The 20,486-nt window shown below is 43.4% G+C and overlaps 1 protein-coding gene across 1 annotated transcript in view; it reads right to left on the bottom strand.

Annotated features, from left to right (window-relative positions):
- CCDC83 (coiled-coil domain containing 83) overlaps positions 1-11,190 on the bottom strand; it is a gene marked incomplete at both ends in the record, with an annotated part of 39,892 nt that extends 28,702 nt beyond the window's left edge. The window contains 2 exons of the mRNA XM_080911680.1: positions 2,240-2,324; positions 11,096-11,190. Coding sequence (XP_080767806.1) covers positions 2,240-2,324; positions 11,096-11,190 — 180 coding nt within the window. The remainder of the gene's footprint in view (positions 1-2,239; positions 2,325-11,095) is intronic.
- Between the last annotated feature and the right edge of the window lie 9,296 nt (positions 11,191-20,486).

Raw genomic sequence — 20,486 nt, 5'->3', positions numbered from 1 at the left:
GGTACACTAGAAAATGTGTGACACAAAAGACAGTAATGGAAGGATACAAGTAAAAAGAACAGATGTCAGAGAACACAAAGATGGAAAGGCGGGCGTGGCGGTACACGCCTGTAATCCCAGCACATGGAAGGCAAAGGCAGGAAAGTGACATCTTAATCCCAACCTTCTGTGCGTTCCTCAACCATACTTGACCTAAGGGTGCCAGCTCTGAGCAGTAGAGCATGCGCAGTAGAGCATGTGAGTAGAGCGTGCGCAGTAGAGCATGTGAGTAGAGCATGCGCAGTAGAGCATGTGAGTAGAGCGTGCGCAGTAGAGCATGTAAGTAGAGCGTGCGCAGTAGAGCATGTGAGTAGAGCGTGCGCAGTAGAGCATGTGAGTAGAGCGTGCGCAGTAGAGCATGTGAGTAGAGCGTGCGCAGTAGAGCATGTGAGTAGAGCGTGCGCAGTAGCCCCTTTGAAGGCAGCTTACTCTTTTGTTTCTTTGATCATACTGGGCAGAACCTAAGGAATCTTGAGCAGGCTTCTCTTCGCTCTTACTATTCACCTGTGCCTATCTTAATTCTTGTTATAAATACTGACCATTGTGACAACCTCAGAGTCATAGGCACACTGCTAGAACCTTGTCAAGTCCCACAGGTCAGTGCGAAATAGACAGGGGCTGTCATTTTACAAGAGGGAAACAGGCTGTAGGGGGCTGGGGAATCGCTGCACAAACCCCTCAGACACAGATCTCAATCACTCCAAGGCTGACTGATCAGGGCTGCAGTGTCCAGACTCAGGGGCTGAACTTCAATGCCTAGCTAGAATCCGATAGAGCTTTTACACCAGAGATCGCAAACATCTGTGGCAAGTTATTTCACCAGGAAAATTGAGGGATAAGGGATTTCCTTAGGAACATGTCTTTATTGTACGTTTATCCTGCCCCATTGGTTGGGGTATTCAACTGCGGCAGGGGACTTGCCTTGTCTAACATTTATGCTTAACTTTCCAACCAGGGGTTACCCACGTACACGTCTTTTTTTCTGCTAAGTAGGATGTCAGTTCCCAAGGAGGTCCTGGAAACTCAAACTTTACTCAAAATGGAAGTCTTACTCCAAATAGCCTTTTATCTTGGTGCAGGTCTCTCTCTTATGTTGGGGTCCATCCCAGGGTCAGCCTGTAAAAGCAAGACCATAGAATCTCACGCGTAGGTGCAGGAAGCGCTGCCTGGCAGTTGGTTTGGGTCCAAGCTTCTTGTGGCTAACTTCACAAAGCAGTTCTAACTGACTTCTGTTGTGGTTGGTTTCCAAAAGCACAGAACATAACAGAATATGCAATCAACTTGAACATGAAAAAGTTTTCCTGTAGCAGCAGTAACAGCATATGAGAAAGTTTCCTTAAAACATAAATAGCAGAACAAAATGGCAGGCTAGATAGGTCACAGTTACCTAGGTCTTAATACTTCACATTTGCTGTTTTTTTGTCTTGTTTGCTTTGTTTGTTTGTTTTTGCCAGAAAGGTGTCACTAGAGAGTTGAACAGTCAGGAGGGGATCCAAACTCAGGGCTCTTGACTCCAGATTCCATTAAAATGTAAAGACACAGTCATTGCAAACAACGGTGAAGCCAGCCAGGTATGACACACACGTATCATCCCGGTATTCAGATGCTGGCGAGGGAGACGTGTGAATTCAAGGCTAGACTGGTATAATGAAATCCTGTACTGGGGGGGGGGTACAGGAGGGCATAGTAAATGGAAAAGTAAACAAACAGTCAAGTGCAGAAGTTTCCACACTATATAAAGTAAGTCTGTGGAGGAAAGTCTGTACTGGTATCTGCTTTCGGACCCAATGCCTGACGTCATAAGTTGGGTTGGGTATCATTACTGCTCCTGGACATAATGTCCATTGTAATGGGTATAGCCAGCATCCCCTTGATGGTCACATTAATCTTATTTTTCAACATTTTAATTGTCATGTATGTATGGAGGTGTATGCATGGGCACATGCCACAGACCACATTTGCAGATCAGAGGACCATTTGCAGGAGTTGTTTTCTCTTTCCACCATGAGCGTTCTGCGCATCAAACTGGGACTTGCTCAGCTGGTGGTCCTTTCACATGAGTAAAGAAAACTGATGTGATAAGTCAGCCGATTCCAAGCACAGAAGAGGCTGCTTTTTAGGATACAATCTATCATGATCCTAGGTCATTGTTACTGCGCATGCTCTGTGCTTGCCTACCTCCGCTCAGTGTTGCACTTACCCTGTCCTGGTATTTCTGATTCTTGTCCCTCAGCTTCTTGATCTGGAACATGAATCGCTCCACCGCATTCTCCTTTATTTCACGACTGAGGAGAAACAAGGATGTTCGGGTTAGTTTCCTCAGGAAAGGTACTGAGGTTATGTTTTAGTTTTAAACTAAATTTAAACCAAACAAGACTGTCTGAGGGCGAATGGACCTTGGAGCACCAGGGTAACCTGGGCAAGCCCCCAGTCCAGAGCACTAGGGTAACCTGGGCAAGCCCCCAGTCTGTGCTTCGAATGCACGTTCTCCTCCAAAGATTAAAGCTTCCCTGACACAGACATTTCTTTACCATATGCCAAGCATAGGTTTGATGACTCGTCCATGAGAAAACCAGAATGAGAAGGAAGGCTCAGACACAGGGCTGTTTGAAGTGCTCGTGAATTCCATATTTCTTCTGAAAGGGAGCGAATCTTGGAACTCCAGGTTTGAGATTGAAGTGAGGTTATGGACATCGCTTCACCCGACTCCCGTTTTAGCTAAAGGTAAAGTGTGTGGTTTTAAATTCTGCTCTTTAGGATTTGTTGCCTCTTCAGTTGCAGGCAAATCAAATCTCAGGACCCAGAATTTCAAGCTGTCAGATAAAACCTCGCCTAGCATTATGTATTATTATGTGGAATAAAATAAGAAGCCACACATAAGGGGCACCCTCAGGAGCACTCATTTCTATCTATGACCTTGTGGACTCAGAGGAGGAAAAGTTGAGGCTCCTTCCTTTCATAAGATGAGAAAATACAATGTTAGCAAATCACACAGTGGCACTCCTCAAAAGGAAGGTGTTTGAGTACCGAGATGCTGAGTTAATCCTGCTTTCCCACACACTGCATGGCACCCAACGGCTTTTGGCCTTGGCTTACTCTTCTAACACACACACACACACACACACACACACACACACACACACACGGCAGGAATGCAGCAAATGAATGTTTAAAAAGAACCGAAGGAGACAGGCCTCATAGCGCATCAGTTCCGAACCTCCACCGTTTCTGTCGCATCCCATCAAGTCAGACTCAATGGCTGCCACTCGGCTCCACACGGCTTTGGGGATTAAGAGATGGGTTAGAACAAGACCTTCATGATCCTTGCTTACAGGGGGTACAGCGTACTAGATGCAGAGTTAGTGATTATACCGATACTGTTCACACACTGTGATGGATGGATGTTATGGGCTGGAAGGGGGGAAGTGGAAGGACTGCTGTCTTGCAGTGCAGAGAAACTGAGCCTCTGGATAAATAAAGCTTTACTTCCAATTAAGGACGTGACTTCTCGATACCCCTGGCCTTCTGGTGTGTGTGTGCATGTGTGTGTGTGAGTGTGTGTGTGCGTGTGTGTGTGTGTGCGTGTGTGTGTGAGTGTGTGTGCGTGTGTGTGTGTGCGTGTGTGTGTGAGTGTGTGTATGTGTGTGTGAGTGTGTGTGCGTGTGTGTGTGTGAGTGTGTGTGAGTGTGTGTGTGAGTGTGTGTGTGTGTGAGTGTATGTGAGTGAGTGTGTGTGAGTATGTGTGTGTGTGCCTGTGTGTGTGAGTGTGTGTATGTGTGTGTGAGTGTGTGTGTGTGTGTGAGTATGTGTGTATGTGTGTGTGAGTGTGTGTGTGTGTGAGTGTGTGTGTGAGTGTATGTGAGTGAGTGTGTGAGTATGTGTGTGTGTGAGTGTATGTGCATGTGTGTGTGAGTGTGTGTGTATGTGAGTGTATGTGCATGTGTATGTGAGTGTGTATGTGCGTGTGTGTGTGTGTGTGAGTGTGTGTGTGAGTGTGTGTGTGTGAGTGTGTGTGTAGCACCTGAACACAGGTCTCATTCATATCACACAAATGTTCTACCCTGAGCATGTTATAACTCCACCCGATGGCCTGCTGGCTATCTTTTTTATGGATAAAATGAAGATATTATAAAAGTTATCGGAACTGTGTAGCTACTAGGATGATTTCTGTAACGTAGTGTGGGACATAAAACCATGCCAGGAAGTTTGGCAAGGTAGAGCAGGTCGAGACCCGGAGAGTCAGTGGGCACACCTCTGAGGCTTAGGTGACTCCCAGCTCTCTGACTTGGAACATGTGCCATGCAACTCGCATAAAAGAAACGTCTTATGGTCACATAGCCCCAAAGCAGAGTTCTCCGTGGAGTACCTAGAGGCCCAAAGAGCTTAGCCAATAAGCTTCCCTTCCCAGACACTCTTCCCTGAAGAAGGTATTTGATCTCAGGCCCACCCTGAGAAGAGGGGTATGGTTTTATGAATCCATTTTCTGTCATGACAATAAAGTGTTTAGAACCATGGACTGTGTCTTTCCTCAAGATCTGCTGTGAGGAACCTGGGGAAGGCCTTTATCTACAGAGCCGCAGCTTAATTCTTCCACAGAAGGCCTCTCTGTGCTCCCAATCACAACAGCCACCAAGCCTGCCACCTCCAAGCTAAGGACAGTCATCCCTCTGGGACAAGCCGGTGCTCCCCTTTCCACTCTGGCCTCAGGTGAGATGCTGTCCTTAGACCTTGGGTCCCCGGACTTCATTCTCAGCTCTTCAGAGACTTGCAGCGGCGCCTGGATGTCCAAGAGTCAGAGAACCCCACGGTCCCCAACCAGCTCCGACTGCACTTTCCCACCCTGGGGGCGGTGTCACAGTGCTTCCTCACAACCCAGCACCGCGTAGGATAAGTGCAGTCAAACTCCCTGGGTGGTGCCTCCCCAGAGGCTGCGCCCTGTGGCAGAGCAGATGCAACTGGACAGTGTGGGAATAGGCAAATCTCAAAGATGTCTCCACGGCTGAGCTGACACTTTGAAGGACCGCATAGAGTGGCTCCCTCGATACAGCTCACAGCTTTCCTCTGGATTCTGTCCGACCCAGGTCTGGTGTATGACAGACATTTACTAAACATGTTCGTGTTTATCTGAAATTGTACTTTAGTTGTTCAGCTTGTATTTTTTATTTGTTACATCAGAAAAAGCCTACAGCCTCTGACCTGTGAGCAAATGGCTTGGTCTCACACTCATCCTACCATGAGCCATGTTCAAGATGCCCAGTGTGACCATATCGGCAGTTCTTGGAGAATCCCTAACTGTTCTGGCTTCCCTGGCACCCTTGTGGAAATCATGACGATTGAAGGTTAAATCTTGACTTTCCTTGGCTTCCTGAAGAGGTGGACTTACCTAGAAGCATTGGAGATTATCGCCAGAACTCTACACTCTTGGCTGCTCTGTGGAATTGTCTTCACCATTTTCTTATATTTTCCCTTTAATATGTCTTCCAACGGTGCCTTAGTATCTTATATGTCACGCTGAGGGCTGAAGGAGGTGGGATGGTAAACCCAGATATGTTATAGTGAGCTTTTTGTTTGTTTATTCAAGGAAGGGTTTCTTTGTGTGGCTCTGGATGTCCTGGAACTCGTTCTGTTGATCAGGCTGGCCTCAGGCTCAGAGATCGTCTGCCCCAGACTCCAGAGCGCACGCGCCACTATGTCTGGTTCTCGCAGTGATCTTAAAAGGGTTTAGAGCTATTACAAGCACAGTGCTAGCATGAGCCACTCACCACTTCCTGCCCATACTTTCAAAATGTTACTAATATACAGTTTCCCTTCCATGCAATATCATTGGGAATTTGAAGCTGAAAATAAACTTAAATTTTTATTTTATGTATATAAGTGTTTCATTTTATGTGCATGTCTGTGTATCACCTGTGAGCCTGGTGCTCATGGAGGCCAGAAGAGGAGATTGGGTCCCCTGAAACTGGGGTTACAGATGGTCATAAGTCACCATGTGTGTGCTGGGAATTGAATCCAGGTCCTCTGGAAGAACAGCAAGTGTTCTTACCCACAGCCATCTCTCCAGCCCTAAGAAAAATAACTTTTAGAAATATGCATACTTGTATTGTATGCTTCAAGCAAACTGTATTTAAGAATTACTGTGAAGAAACACTTAGGAACTCAATAAATAGATCATTTTTATCAATCTAATAAATCAGAAGATGTATTTGAACTTCCAAACATTCTATTCTTTTCTACTTTAAAAAACATAATTATACCTAAACCTATATTCAGTTTTCTATAGTGTAGAAAGCCAAAGAATAAGTGTAAAGGATAAAATAAAAACCATTGTTAGAAAAAAAATCACTTAGGGCATCTCCAGTATCATCTTTTCAAAAAGTAACCTTCCAGGGAGACTCGGGGCCTTATTTTCTTGCAGCAGAGCCCCTGTGAGCATGGACATACCTGATCTCAAGGCAGGGCTGTGGTAGGCACTACGATTAGCGAACCCTCACCAGTGGGCGAGACAACATTGGCTTCATGGTGGGTATGTCGACACCCAGATGACTGTGCTAAATTTCTGTCTCCTACATCGATGAGTGAAATAGTATCTTAGTCTTAACTCCATGAGCGTGATTCTACACTCAGATAAGAGTCAACAGCGATGATCACTCATGAAAGAAATCCCGAGTCTACACTGTACACCGGCTGTGCTAGGCACTGCAGGGGCAGACATATAAAGTTCTGTGCTCAGGGTTTGTTGAAGAACCAAGAAGAAAGCACCTTCGGGTGTTTCCCTCATCTCAGCTCTAAGTGCTTTTGAAGTGGAAACTTAGGAGATCTTTGGAAAGTCAGTTGTGTTGGATGGTGTTTTGCTGTGGCAAACATGTGAAGGAGTGTTTCACTGAAGCTGACACAGGTGAAAGGATGTTCTCTGATAAAACAAATAGTTGAAAGGACACGTGATGGATTCTTTGCTAAGCACGTGCATGTATCAGTCTGCTTTACACTGCATAGCTGAGCTACATTTGTCAGGACTCCCTAGAGAGAAACACATCAAAAGCTTCTGGTGGTGTGCTGTGGCTTCCTGCGGCTTCCACGGACTTGGGCTGATTGGCAGAGTGACGTCAGCCGAGACAGACTCGTGTGCAGCTTCGCTAAGACTCTCATGCCGAGGCAAGACATGGAGGACACGTGATACACGGAGAGAATAGAAAGAGACTAAACAGACAGTGATGGAGGCCGAGTTTCACTTGCTTACAGAGCTGGGTGAAGCTCTGGTCTGAATCTTAGCTGACCTTCACTTTGCTGAGAGGAACAACTGAGAACTTCTGTCCTGCCTGGTCCCTCCTGCTCTGAGGTCTGGCTGCCTCTGCTAGATGATGCCACCACTGCTGATTCCTGTTTGCTATCCCAACTCCACTGAGCTGGACTGGTGGTGTATCCATGAACTGTTTGTGACTGGATCGACTTCCGCTGCTGACCTGTGAACTGAACGGCCCATTTCCTTATAACGCAGATGGGAGTTGCTCTAAAGAACCATTTCTAAACAGGTCCACTTCCCACATACCCTTTCTCTCCCGCTACTTCTGGGGGGTGGTGGGCTAGAAGGGAGGTTAAAGTCTTTAAGAACCCTCATTACAAAACAGGTTTAGAAATAAATTAAAGTTACATGTTTTAACTACCTTCTCATATAAAACCGAACCCACGAAATACCCATCTAAATAATCTTTACATTCAAAGTCTTTATCTGTACTTTCTATTTATGTCTTTATTTTTACTTTTTAAAATCTATAAGGAAGCATACACCCATATCTCTATATCTAGTCTCAGTGTAGGAAGGCTGGGTGCAGAGGAGAAAATAGAATTATTACTGAGAGATGGTAACTACATAGACCAACAAAGATAATAAGTCATTTTTATACAAACAACCAAAAAACTCATAGTCTCATTTTCTTTTTTCTTTTTTAAGTAGCTTGTATTATTTATTTAGGAAATACACACATGAATACAACACACATACACACATACTTATTACACACACACATGCACATACACACATACTTATTACATGCACACACACATACACACATACTTATTACACACACACGCACATACACACATACTTATTACACACATATATATGCAACTGCAACAACATTTAAACAAAAAGAGACCATGAGTAAAATGTCTAAGACAAAGCAAACAATCCCAAAACGTAATGTTTGTGGCTCTCTGTCACCTGATAACAATAAACTTTTGAACAGTCTTCAAATGACACTGGACTGAAATGTTTTTGAGGGAATGGCATCTCCACCTCAGCACCTTGGCATTCCCCTACACTGGGAAAACACACCTTCACTGGACCAAAGGCCTCTTCTTCCATTGATGCCAGACAATGCCATCCTTTGCTGCATATGCACCTGGGGCCATGGGTCTCTCCATGTGTGCTCATTGGTTGGTGTTTTCGTCCCTGGGAGCTCTGGAGGGTTTGGTTGGTGGATAATGTTGTTCTTCCCATGGGGTTGCAAAACCTTTCTCCTCCTTCAGTTCTTTCTCTAGCTCCTTAACTGGGGTCCTCGTGTTCAGTCTGATGGTTAGCTGCAAGCATCCTCCTCTGTATCAGTATGGCTCTGGCAGAGCCTGTGAGGAGGCTTCCATATCAGGTTCCTGTCAGTAAGCACTATTTGGCATCAACCATAGTGACTGGGTTTGGTGGCTGCATGTGAGGTGGATCCCCAGGTGAGGCAGTCTCTGAATGATCTTTTTTTCAATCTCTGCTCCTCTATTTGTTCCTGTATTTCCTCCCATGAGAGTTTTGTTCTCCCTTTTGAGAAGGACTGAGGCATCCACATTCTGGCCTTCCTTCTTTTTGGGCTTCATAAGGTCTATGAATTGTTTCTTGGGTATTCAGAGCTTTTTGGGCTAATGTCTGATTATTAGTGAGTGTATACCATGGGTGTTCTTTTGTGACTGAGTTACCTCACTCAGGATGATAGTCTCTAGTTCCATCCGTTTTCATTTCATGAAGTCATTGTTTCTAATAGCTGAGTAGTACTCCATTGTGTAAATGTACCACACTTTCTGTATCCATTCCTCTGTTGAAGAACATCTGGGCTCTTTCTAGGTTCTGGCTATTATAAATAAGGCTGCTATGAACATGATGGAGCATGTGTCCCTGTTATATGTTGGAGTGTCTTCTGGATGTATGCCCAAGAGTGGTATCCTCAGGTAACAGTCTCATTTTCCTTGGAAGTTATTTTGAAGTCCAGTTGTTCAGAAATCATGAGTCACTATCCACTGTGGCTTACTGCTTTGTGATGACATGGGATGAATGAGAAATACAAGATGCTGCCGGGCAGTCCTGTAGGTGCTGAGAGAAGGTCTGTGGCTACTTGCCATGTGACTCAAGTTCTGTTATGGAGGAAACTCAGTAAGTGAATGGTCACCAGCAGAGCCCAGGTCAGCAATCCTGTCATCTTGTCATCTGTCGGATTATTTAGTATATTTTTAACAAATGACAGAGAACATAGGTGTGGGAATGATCTCTTTATGTAGATTCACCAGCTCCTGAGAAACATCTAGTGTTTGGCTCTTTGTAAATGTCTGTGACAGAGGGAAGAGACTGTCCTTTGTCAACCACAAGGAGAATCAGCTGTAATGATGTCATCATAAAACCACAGAACAAGTGAGAGTCCAGGCTGCGTTCACAGAGCCTGGCTTTTCTGCACTGCTCACAAGAGACAAAAGACTCCAGTCACATGGGAAATGCATGGTACCTCGCGGGTGCTCAAGGGCACCTCAGGTACGAGCTCTGCCCAGTGACTGTTTCTTTGCTAGAATTCTGACCATTTACTCAGTGACTTCTAAACAAGATGTGAACACAAGTGAGAGTTTCTCTGGGAGAAGACATTTATCTTACCCATTGGTAAGCCACTTTTCTTACTACAGATGTGGTCACCAGTGTCACAGGGCCACATTTCAACCAGGCAGCTCTCAAATAAATAATGTCTCTTTCCTAATCCCAGCACTAGCCGCTTGCTCTAGCCCTTACACCACCGAGTCGGTCGTCTGCCCTTCATCCTGATGCCCGCCATTTCCTGAGGTGTGGTACACATTTTCATACCCTGGTGTCTTTCCCATAAACCACGTTCTTCCACTCTTTCCATAGCTGTCTTCATCCAGAGATCACCTCTCATGCCTTCCTTATCCTAACTTTCCCAAACCCTCTGACTAGGTCAAGTCATTTTCTTCTTCCTTACATGTCTGTCTGCTTCAGTGCATCAGGAGCCATGAGGTCCTGCTCACGGCTGTGTTCTGGGTTCAGCACTTGGCTTGCACATGATAAATGTAAAAATATTTGTTGAATGAAAACATGAATGATCTCATTCTTATTTGGAAATTTCCTAACACTTGTCCATGAATTCCCTAAAAATTACACATTGGAACACCTATCCAGTGCCAAAAGTTGACATTCACAAGCACTCAAGAGGCTATTTGTTGAAATAAGACATCTCCAGCTCCCAGGAGTGAGACATTATGAAATGCTCTTGTTATTAAAAATAATTTTTTAAGTCAGGAGTTGTGGCACATGCCTATAATTCCATAACTTAAGTGATTAAGACAGGAAGATTCAAGAGTTCAAGGCTAAAGATTGCCAAAGAAAGAAGGAAAGAAATCCAAGGTAAACAGTGCCTGCTTACACACACACACACACACACACACACACACACACACACACACAGAGTCATGCACACATGTGTGCAACCCCTCTAAATTGCTTCGATTTGATATGTAGTTATTTAGGAGTAATTCAGGCTAGAGAGTATCTAAGAAACAGAAAGATTACTACAGAGAAATGCTCTCTCTCACTCTCAATTTACACTAACTAGCCCACAGTGTGCTTCAAGATGGAAACCAGCAAGCTGCTGTGGCACCCATGCCGCTCAGCACGTGCTCACACGATGTCTCAAATCTATCTGGTTTTCTTGGCTGTGCTTGGCTACGTCAGTCCCAAGTCCAGTCTTAACGATGACCGTATCTGCATGGAGCCATTTTCAGGCTCACACCGCAGACTTACTGATAGTCCAGAAGTGCCTCACTGACACACAGCTTCGAGTCTTTGGGGGGGGAGTCAGGTGCATCCTTTTTACCACCTTTTGCTGAGCTGTCCATGGTTCTGGTTAGCCACCTTAGGAGCAAACAGATACGGGAAAGTGAATCAGCTCCATCTTGACCCCTCCACCTGTGCTGACTCTGGAAAATCATCCCTGGGTCTTAAGACTGTCTATTTTGTCCCCAGATCTAACATTATCCACAAGGTGGGAGCACCATTAAACAGCTGGTGAGTTCTGTGCTTACCCCAGATAGACCATCCCTGCACACCCTCGTTCCTTTGGAACTGTGTGAGACACGTGTGCTGTTTACTTATCCATCTATGCCAGTTGCCTATCATTCTTCTCCATGACCAAACATTTCTTAAGCTGTTGATTTCTCCACAGTGTTTGACCATGTGCACTGTATGTGGCACCATCTCAGTAAATGTCTATTTAAAAAAATACCATAGCGGTGGAAAGACTATAAAAGCCACGGGTCAAGGAGGACTGGGGCAAGATGATGTCAGGTCCACCGCAAGAACCACAGAGATGTCGTTTCTTATGAAGATCAAGCTAGTCAACATTCTATCCTGAGTGGTGGAGATACTCTTGACTCCGCATCAAGGGCTAAGGAGCTATTGACAGTTGGTAGCTACTCAGGGAGGAAGAGTCTCATGCACCATTGAATGGCCCTTTACTTATATGATTAAGGGCAGCACAAATTGTACTCAGTAGGTTATTAGAAAAAGAAAAGAACGTTGAATTTGGGGGGTGGGAGTGGGAAAGGAGGGATGGAACAGGGAGAAGTTGTAAAATATGACCAAAATACACTGTCTGTAAAGAATAAAGAACACACACTGTATTGTGTGAAAAGCATAAAAATACATAAAAAATGTTTTGTTCTTTTTTAAGAATTAAGATGCAAGGGCCTGAAAGAATTTCATTTGGCCAGGGATTGTTGAACAAACCGCAAATGAAAGCCTACTTCAAAGTGTTTTTTAAACACCTATGAGATTTAGAAATGTGACTAACTATAATAAGAATGCTGCTTCATTAATTTTTCCTAAGCAATAAGTTACCTTTATATAAAAAATTAAATTGTCAATAGTATTTTTAAAGGAAGGAAAATCAAGACCCCACTCTTGGCTGATGTTTGCATGAAACAGGAATGCCTCATGGGTTTGGTCTAGGGATCAAAACTCACGTTTCAGAGCATAGCTCTCGCTAGCAGAGTCTTAGCTAACTTTCACTGCTCTCCTCAGACCGAGTGTCCATCCTCTGACCCACACATCTGTAGTGTGCTTTGGTGGGAAACACCCCAGGAATTGTTTGAGTGATTGGAAACTTTTTACAGTAGGCATGTGATAATTGTTGGGCAATGCTGTTTTTCTCTTTACAGTAGACACAACTGGATAAGTAAACACTTGGGTAGGAGGAACAGACAGACAGGGGTTTTAATCTTAGACCCTATCATTGACTTTTTGTGTGATCTTGAGAAAGTTACGTAACCTTTTTGTACCTTACATTCTTACACCTCTTGAACTGTTGAGAATAGAAACCTATTCCAAGCTCTTAAGTAAGCTCCACACCAAAATGTATCATTATGTTCATACAGTCCATAAAAATTATCAGCCAAGAAACATTGTTTCTCTTTATTTCTGAAGCCATGCTGAACTGTTATATTATTTCCTACTCAAGAACATGAATTTTTGTCTTTATACAAAAAGCATGCTAGTGTTTCATTTTGAAACAATAACTTACTATTCCATTTTTTCCTCTACTATATTTTATTTAAAAGTCGAGACAAATGTCAAGAGTACTATCTTTCTGAGTCATATGGAAAAGATCAAGTGCGGTGGGCTCTTTCGGCATCCCCATCTGGTGCTGGAGAAAACACGGCATCATCTTGTTCAATTACCTCAGTTACGTGGTTGTCATGCTTTTAACTCCGAATGCATAATTAGTTATTTAACTGCAGCTTACCACAAAGGATTTTAATAAAATATGAGGGAAAATGTCAAGCCACTAAAGCATGAATAATTCATACATAAACTGTAGTGTGTGTTGTCATTGTTTTGAAAGCTTTCAAGAAAATTAGCAAGACGATTGGTCTGGGAATGGCAGTGCCTCAGAAGGTACCTAGGGTTGATGATGCCCAGCAGATGGTAGGGACATTCATAAGCACAACCGCTGACCTCTGAGTGTTTCTACCTCGGCGAAGGGAGAAAGACCATTCACAAAGTTAATGCTGTGTTCAGAAAGACTCCATCCAGTATAATTCCTGACAAATGAATGTTTGCAGTGACTGAAGACGTGAGTTTCACTCACGCTTTGTGGATAGGATGTTTCCTGGTCATTAACTGTGCAACAGAGAAAAAGCAAGATGGAAACTCAGAGTTGTAGGGAGATGCACACTGCAGCAGACCTTACACAAAACAACGAGTGACCTAAGAGAGGGAGATAGAAAGAGGAAGGGGAAAGAGAAGGGAAAGGGGAAGGAGAAGGGGAGGGGGAGGGGAAGGGAGAGGGGAAGAGGAGGGGGAAGAGGAGGGGGAGGGGGAGAAGAAGGGGGAGGAGGAGAGGAGGGGGAGGGAGAAGGGAAGGGGAGGGGAAGAAGGAGGGGGAGGAGGAGAGAAGGGGAAGGTGAAGGGGAGGGGGAGGGAGGAGAGAGGGGAGGGAAAGGGGGAGGGGAGGGGAGGGGAGGAGAAAAAGGGGAAGTGGAGGGGGAAGGAAAGGGGGAGGGGAGGGGAGGGGAGGAGAAAAAGGGGAAGTGGAGGGGGAAGAAAAGGGGGAGGGAAGGGGAGGGAGAAGGGAAGGGGAGGGGGAGGAGGAGAGAAGGGGAAGGTGAAGGGGAGGAGGAGGGAGGGGGAGGGAAAAGGAAGGGGGAGGGTAGGGGAGGGGAGGGGGAGAAGGAGGGAGAGGAGGAGAGAAGGGGAAGGTGAAGGGGAGGGGGAGGGAGAGGGAGGGAGAGGGAGGGAAAGGGAGGGGAGAGGGTAGGGGAGGGGGAGGGAGGGGGGAGGGAAAGGGGGAGAAGAGAGATGGGGAGGAGAAAAAAGGGAAGGGGAGGGGGAAGGAAAGGGGGAAGGGAGAGGGAGGGAGAGGGGAGGGAGAGAGGGAAGGGGAGGGGAAGGAAAAGGGGAGGGGGAGGAGAGTGAGAGTAAGAGGGAGAGAGATTAGCAAAATTATTCAAGTGCTGCTCTCTCTTTGAATGGTCATTGAAAACCTGACAGCTCTCCTGCCTTTGCATGTGTGCTTTTTCTTACGGAGTGAGTTTGGACACTTTATGACTTCCTGGGAAGTGTGAGCAGAGAACAGCTTGGTTCATAAAGATTCCTGTCTCCAGGCTTTTCTGGGCCTGGGATTTCCTCTGCTACAGATTTTCCCTGTCAGAAAGTGTTTCAAAATAATATTCTCAGCGTTTCTCAGGTGGTAAAAGTCGAACTATGATTGTCTTGTTATGGGCCGTTACCCCACAAGCTTTGTAAAGTTATCAGTGGATGCAGAGTGGATTCCTGTCTACGCAGTCTTGGTGGTGGGGCTGAGCACTGGACGGTGTCTCTCACCTCATTTCCTCCTCTCCTATTTGCTCTAACACCTTTCTGGACGTATGAAATGGTTCCTAAGGTTGCTTGACTTGTTTCCCATTAACATAGATTAAAACGAAAGAGACCTAATTATTAACAGTGACGACAGTTCCAAATGAGTCCATCGGTAGAGAAAACACGTAATTAAAAGTTATTGGCTAAAGGTGACAATTGTCATTTTGTTTAAGTTGCAAGGAACGTGGTAGGTAAGCAGAAATAACTTTTCTCCCCCTGTAACTTCCGTAGTTTTTTCTCCTCCCATTGCCACAGCTAAATCTTAGTGCTCCTCCTCCTCTGGCTTCTTCCTTCCAGCAATGACTTTGCAACTAGAATGACTTATAGAAATGTGTGTTTAATCATGACACACATCCCTTCAAATCACTGAAGTTAAAGGGAGGGGTATTTTACGACAGTGCTGGCTCTGCCAGCAGATAGCTCTAAACTCAAAGATATCAGTAGTAACAGGAGCAACAGTACAGTATGTATGATGTATGTTTGCATGTGTGTAGACGTGTGTGTGAGCATTGCTAAATAAAGAGCAATTCAAATGGTACAGAAGTCATGATGTTGGCTGCAAAGCAACACACACATTTAAAAGTATTAATAGCTCTCATTTCAATAAACTATAGTTCACTTAATGCTGAAAAGTAATACTTCAGCAAGCTCATATTTTTGGGAATTCAAAAATACGTGCTGGCCATAAGCCAGGTACGTGCTGGGTGTTCAATAAACACTGTTGTGAATGAGTTGTTAATGATGTGTACACAATGTAACAATGTGTAAGGCAAAGTTTTTTAAGTATCTTATCTTTTTATAAATTATTATTTTGTAGGGCTGGGAGATGGAGAGCACTGGCTGCTCTTGCAGGTTTAATTCCCAGCACCTATGTGGCACTTAACACCTGTTTGTGTCTCCAGTTTCAGAGCTTCTGACATGCTCACACAGACACACATACAGGCAAAACACCAACTAATATAAAATAAAATACATTATATATAGAAAAATTATTTTGCTTGGGTATGTATGCATGATGCATGTTTGCATGTGTGTAGACATGTGTGTGAGCAGGTACATGTGTATGTGGGTAGAGGCTACAGCTTGACAGTGGATGTTTTCTGTAATTGCCCTCTGCTTTGCACATCAAGGCAGGGTCTCTTACATGGACCTTTAGCTTTGCTAATTCATAAAGTCTAGCTAGTCAGTGTGTTCTGGGATCCATCTTTGCCTCCCAGACACTGCAATTCCACCATGCCTGCCTTCCCAACATTCTTATGGGCCCTGGGATCAAAACCCTGGTCTGGATGCTCACATAACTCACCTTTAACCCACTGAGCCATCCCCCCATTCCACCAATTTTTTTTTGGGGGGGGGGAATTCTAGTGTTCATTTGTGCCAAGCATGATTTTGACATAGAGGTTTTCTGTCTCACCAGGATGCATTGTTAACAGAATCAGAAATGCACTCCAGCAATGAAACAAAACAAAACAAAACAAAACACAGCTGACTTACTTAAATCCTTTTATACGTGGTAATTCCATCTAAAATGACTTTTAAAACCTTCATAAGTCATATAGAAAGCTTTGTATTCACTATATACTCATAGTCCCCATACTGGGATACGCAATGTTTACCCAGTTTAGAAAAGTACCATTAAATGATCCACAGGTTTAGAAACATGTATATAAACAACATTATCATGTATCTTTTGAAGGTTGGTGTAGTGTGTAGTGTTTCTTTGTTTTTTATTTTTTCCTTACAGGGAATCAAATTCAGGCTTTACCTGTGCTCAGCCCACTCCTAGCTCCCTTCCCAGAATGCATTTCTGCTCAATGTAAGTGTTTAGTCTCTGGTACAGTTTTGAACCACAGTTCTCAGATTTCTCTAGATGCTAAGGTTCAGCGTGGTCTGTCTTCTGATGCAGATTGCTAATAACAAATTGCTAAAAACAAAAAGAACTACACGATCCTAACCAGTCAGCAGGACTAGACTGTTCCCAATGCCCCTGTACCCTGATATAAAGGTGTCTACAGAAAAAGAATTTCAAGTGAGTAAATAATATTTCATAAACATAAAACATAACCTGAAAGAGAATGTTATGAGAACAATGGTATCACGTTTATGAACAAGAGCATAAGCTGGGAGACACACATGACTTTTCCACCTGGACCAGCAGAGAACCTGAGGCATAGGCCTAGCAACGTTGTGCTATAAATACCCAGAGCACAGAGAGTTCTTGGCTATACTTTCCAGCCTACAGTGAGGCCCAGGCATTTGTTGGAGGAAAACCAGGTCTGCCCAGGAAAGGCAGTTCTTGAAGATCATCTCCACAGGCACTCATAAACCTGGACCAGAGGTGAGCCTGGCACATAGGCCCAGGGAGAGCATATCGGGAGTTCTCAGAGAGCAGAAAGTACTGTGCTATCTGGAAAAGAGTCTGTCTAGAGAAAGAGCCAGGTCCCAGCTAGTAGTACTCAGGACTTGTGGGCAGAGGGCTGAGCTCCCAGAGCAGCCTCACAAGAGCTCCCCCACCTGAGCCCACAAAGACAGAGCTGAGTCACTGCCACCAGAACTCACTGCTCACCCACAAAAGCCAGAACACTCAGAAGCAATTTTCTTCCTGAGCCCATGGATCCTCAGATCCACGGGAGAGACGGGTGCCAGTCACTGACAACAAGACCACATATAATCACAGAAAACAAGATAGCAAGAGGAAAACAAAAGAACTTAAGCAATGGAAACCAAGACAACCTGGCAACATCAGAACCCAGCTCTCCCACCACAGCAAGCAGTGAATTGCCAAACACTCCAGAAAAACAAGACTCAGACTTGAAATCATACTTCACAATGATAATGGAGATCTTTGAGAAGAGCATGAAGAACTCCCTTAAACAATCACAAGAGGACACACATAAACAAATAGATGCTTTTAAAGAAGAAACACAAAAATCACTCAAGAACTACAGAAAAGCACAACCAAAGAGTGTGAAGGAATTGAAAATTGAAATAGAAATAATAAAGAAAGCACAGAAAGAAACAACCCTGGAGATGGAAAACCTAAAAAAGAATTCAGGAGTCACAGATGCAAGCATCTCCAACAGACTACAAGATATGGAAGAGAGAATCTCAGGGGCCGAAGACAACATTGAAAACATAGACAAAGCAGTCAGAGAAGATGCAAAAACCAAAAAGCTCCTAACCCAAAATGTCCAGGAGATCCAAGACACAATGAGAAGACCAAACCTAAAGATAATAGGAATAGGAGAGGGTGAAGAATATCAACTAAGAGGCACAGTAAATATCTTCAACAAAATCGTAGAAGAAAACTTTCCTATGCTTAAAAATGAGATGACCATGAGCATAAAAGAAGCCTTCAGAACTCCAAATAGATTGGACAAGAAAAGAAATTTTTCCGGACAAAATAGTCAAAACACCAAGTGCCCAAAGCAAATAATACTAAAAGCAGTAAGGGGAAAAGGCCATGTAACATGTAAAGGCAGACCAAGCAGAATCACACCTGACTTCTCAACAGAGACTATGAAAGGTAGAAGAGCCTGGACAGACATCATGCAGACCCTAAGAGAGTTCAAGTGTCAGCCCAAGCTGCTATACCCAGCAAAACCCGCAATCACCATAGATGCAGAGATGAAGATATTTCAAGACAAATCTAAATTTACACAACATCTGAACACAAACCCAGCCCTACAAAGAATGATAGATGGAAAACCCAATACAAGGAGGGAAACTACACCCTGGAAACAGCAAGAAAATAACTAAGTAAGTAAAAAGAAAGAAAGAAAGACACACAGACATAATTCTACCTCTAACAGCAAAAATAGCAGGAAACAACAATCATTATTCCTTAATATCTCTTAATATGAATGGACTCAATTCCCCAGTAAAGAGACATAGACTATCAGACTGGATACATAAACAGAATCTAGCATTTTGCTGCATACAGGAAACTCATCTCAGAGACAAAGACAGACACTATCTCAGAGTAAAAGGCTGGGAAAAAATTTTCCAAGTAAATGGCCCCAAGAAACAAGCTGGAGTAGCCATTCTAATGTTGAATAAAGTAGATTTTCAACCAAAACTTATCAAAAAAGGTAAGGAAGAACACTTTTTACTCATTATAGGAAAAATTTATCAGGAGAAATTCTCAATCCTAAACATATATGCTCCAAATACAAGAATACCCATATTCATAAAAGAAACCCTACTAAAGCTCAAAATATATATTGCACCCCACACAATAATAGTGGGAGACCTCAACACCTCACTCTCATCAATGGACAAATCACAGAAGCAGAAACTGAACAGAGACACAGTGAAACTAGCAGAGGTTATGAACCAATTGGAATAAACAGAAATCTATAGAACATTTCATTCTAAAACAAAATACACCTTCCTCTCAGCACCTCACAGCACCTTTTCCAAAACTGACCATATACTAGGTCACAAAAGAAGCCTCAATAGATATAAGAAGATTAAAATACTCCCATGCATCCTATCAGATCACCATGGAGTAAGGCTGGTCTTTAATAACAACAAAGACAACAAAAAGCCCACATACATATGGAAGCTGAAAAATGCTCTACTAAACAATAGCATGGTCAAAGAAGAAATAAAGAAAAAAATTAAGGATTTTCTAGAATTTAATGAAAATTAAAGCACAATATACCCAAACCTATGGGATGCAATGAAAGCAGTACTAAGAGGTAAACTCGTAGCTCTGAGTGCCTCCAAAAAGAAACTGGAGATAGCATACATTATCAACTTTACAGCACAGCTGAAAGCTCTAGAACAAGAACAGATACACCCAAGAGGAGTAGATGGCAGAAAATAATCAAACTCAGAGCAGAAATTAACCAAGTAGAAACAAAAAAGAACCATTCAAAGAATCAACAAAACCAAGAGCTGGTTCTTTGAGAAAATTAACAAGATTTAATTTATAATTAATTTATAAACCCTTAGCCAGACTAACTAGAGAGTAAAGAGAGAGTATCCAAATTAAGAAAGTCAGAAATGAAAGGGGAGACATAACAACAGAAACCGAGGAAATTGAAGAAATCATCAGATCCTACTACAAAAGCCTATACTCAACAAAACTGGAATATGTGGGGGAAATGGATAAATTTCTAGACAGATACCAAATACCAAAGTTATATCAGGATCAGATAAACCATCTAAACTATCATATCACACCTAAAGAAATAGAAACAGTCATCAAAAGCCTCCCAATCAAGAAAAGCCCAGGACCAAATGGGTTCAGTGCAGAATTCTATCAGACATTTACTGATGACTTAATGCCAATACGCTCCAAACTATTCCACAAAATAGAGTCAGATGGAACATGACCCAACTTTTCTTTGAAGCCACAACAACTCTCATTCCTAAATCATGCAAAGACCCTGAAGGAAAGAGAACTTCAGACCAATCTCCCTTATGAACACTGATGCAAAAATACTTAATAAAATTCTTGCAAACAGAATCCAAGAACACATCAAAACGATCATTCACCATGATCAGGTAGGCGACATCCCTGGGATGCAGGGATGGTTTAATATAAGGAAATCCATCAACATAATCTACCATATAAACAAACTCAAAGATAAAAACCACGTGGTCATCTCACTAGATGCTGAAAAAGCATTTGACAAAATCTAACACCCCTTCATGTTAAAAGTCCTGGAAAGAGCAGAAATCCAAGGCCCATACCTAAACACAATAAAAGCAATATACAGCAAACCAATTGCCAACTTCAAACTTAATGGTGAGAAATTTGAAGCAA

The sequence above is a fragment of the Micromys minutus genome, assembly GCF_963924665.1.
Source record: "Micromys minutus genome assembly, chromosome: 2".
In the NCBI taxonomy this organism is placed as follows: domain Eukaryota; kingdom Metazoa; phylum Chordata; class Mammalia; order Rodentia; family Muridae; genus Micromys; species Micromys minutus.
The sequence above is the reverse complement of the archived record's forward strand: the minus strand, read 5'-3'. Positions and strand labels throughout refer to the sequence as shown.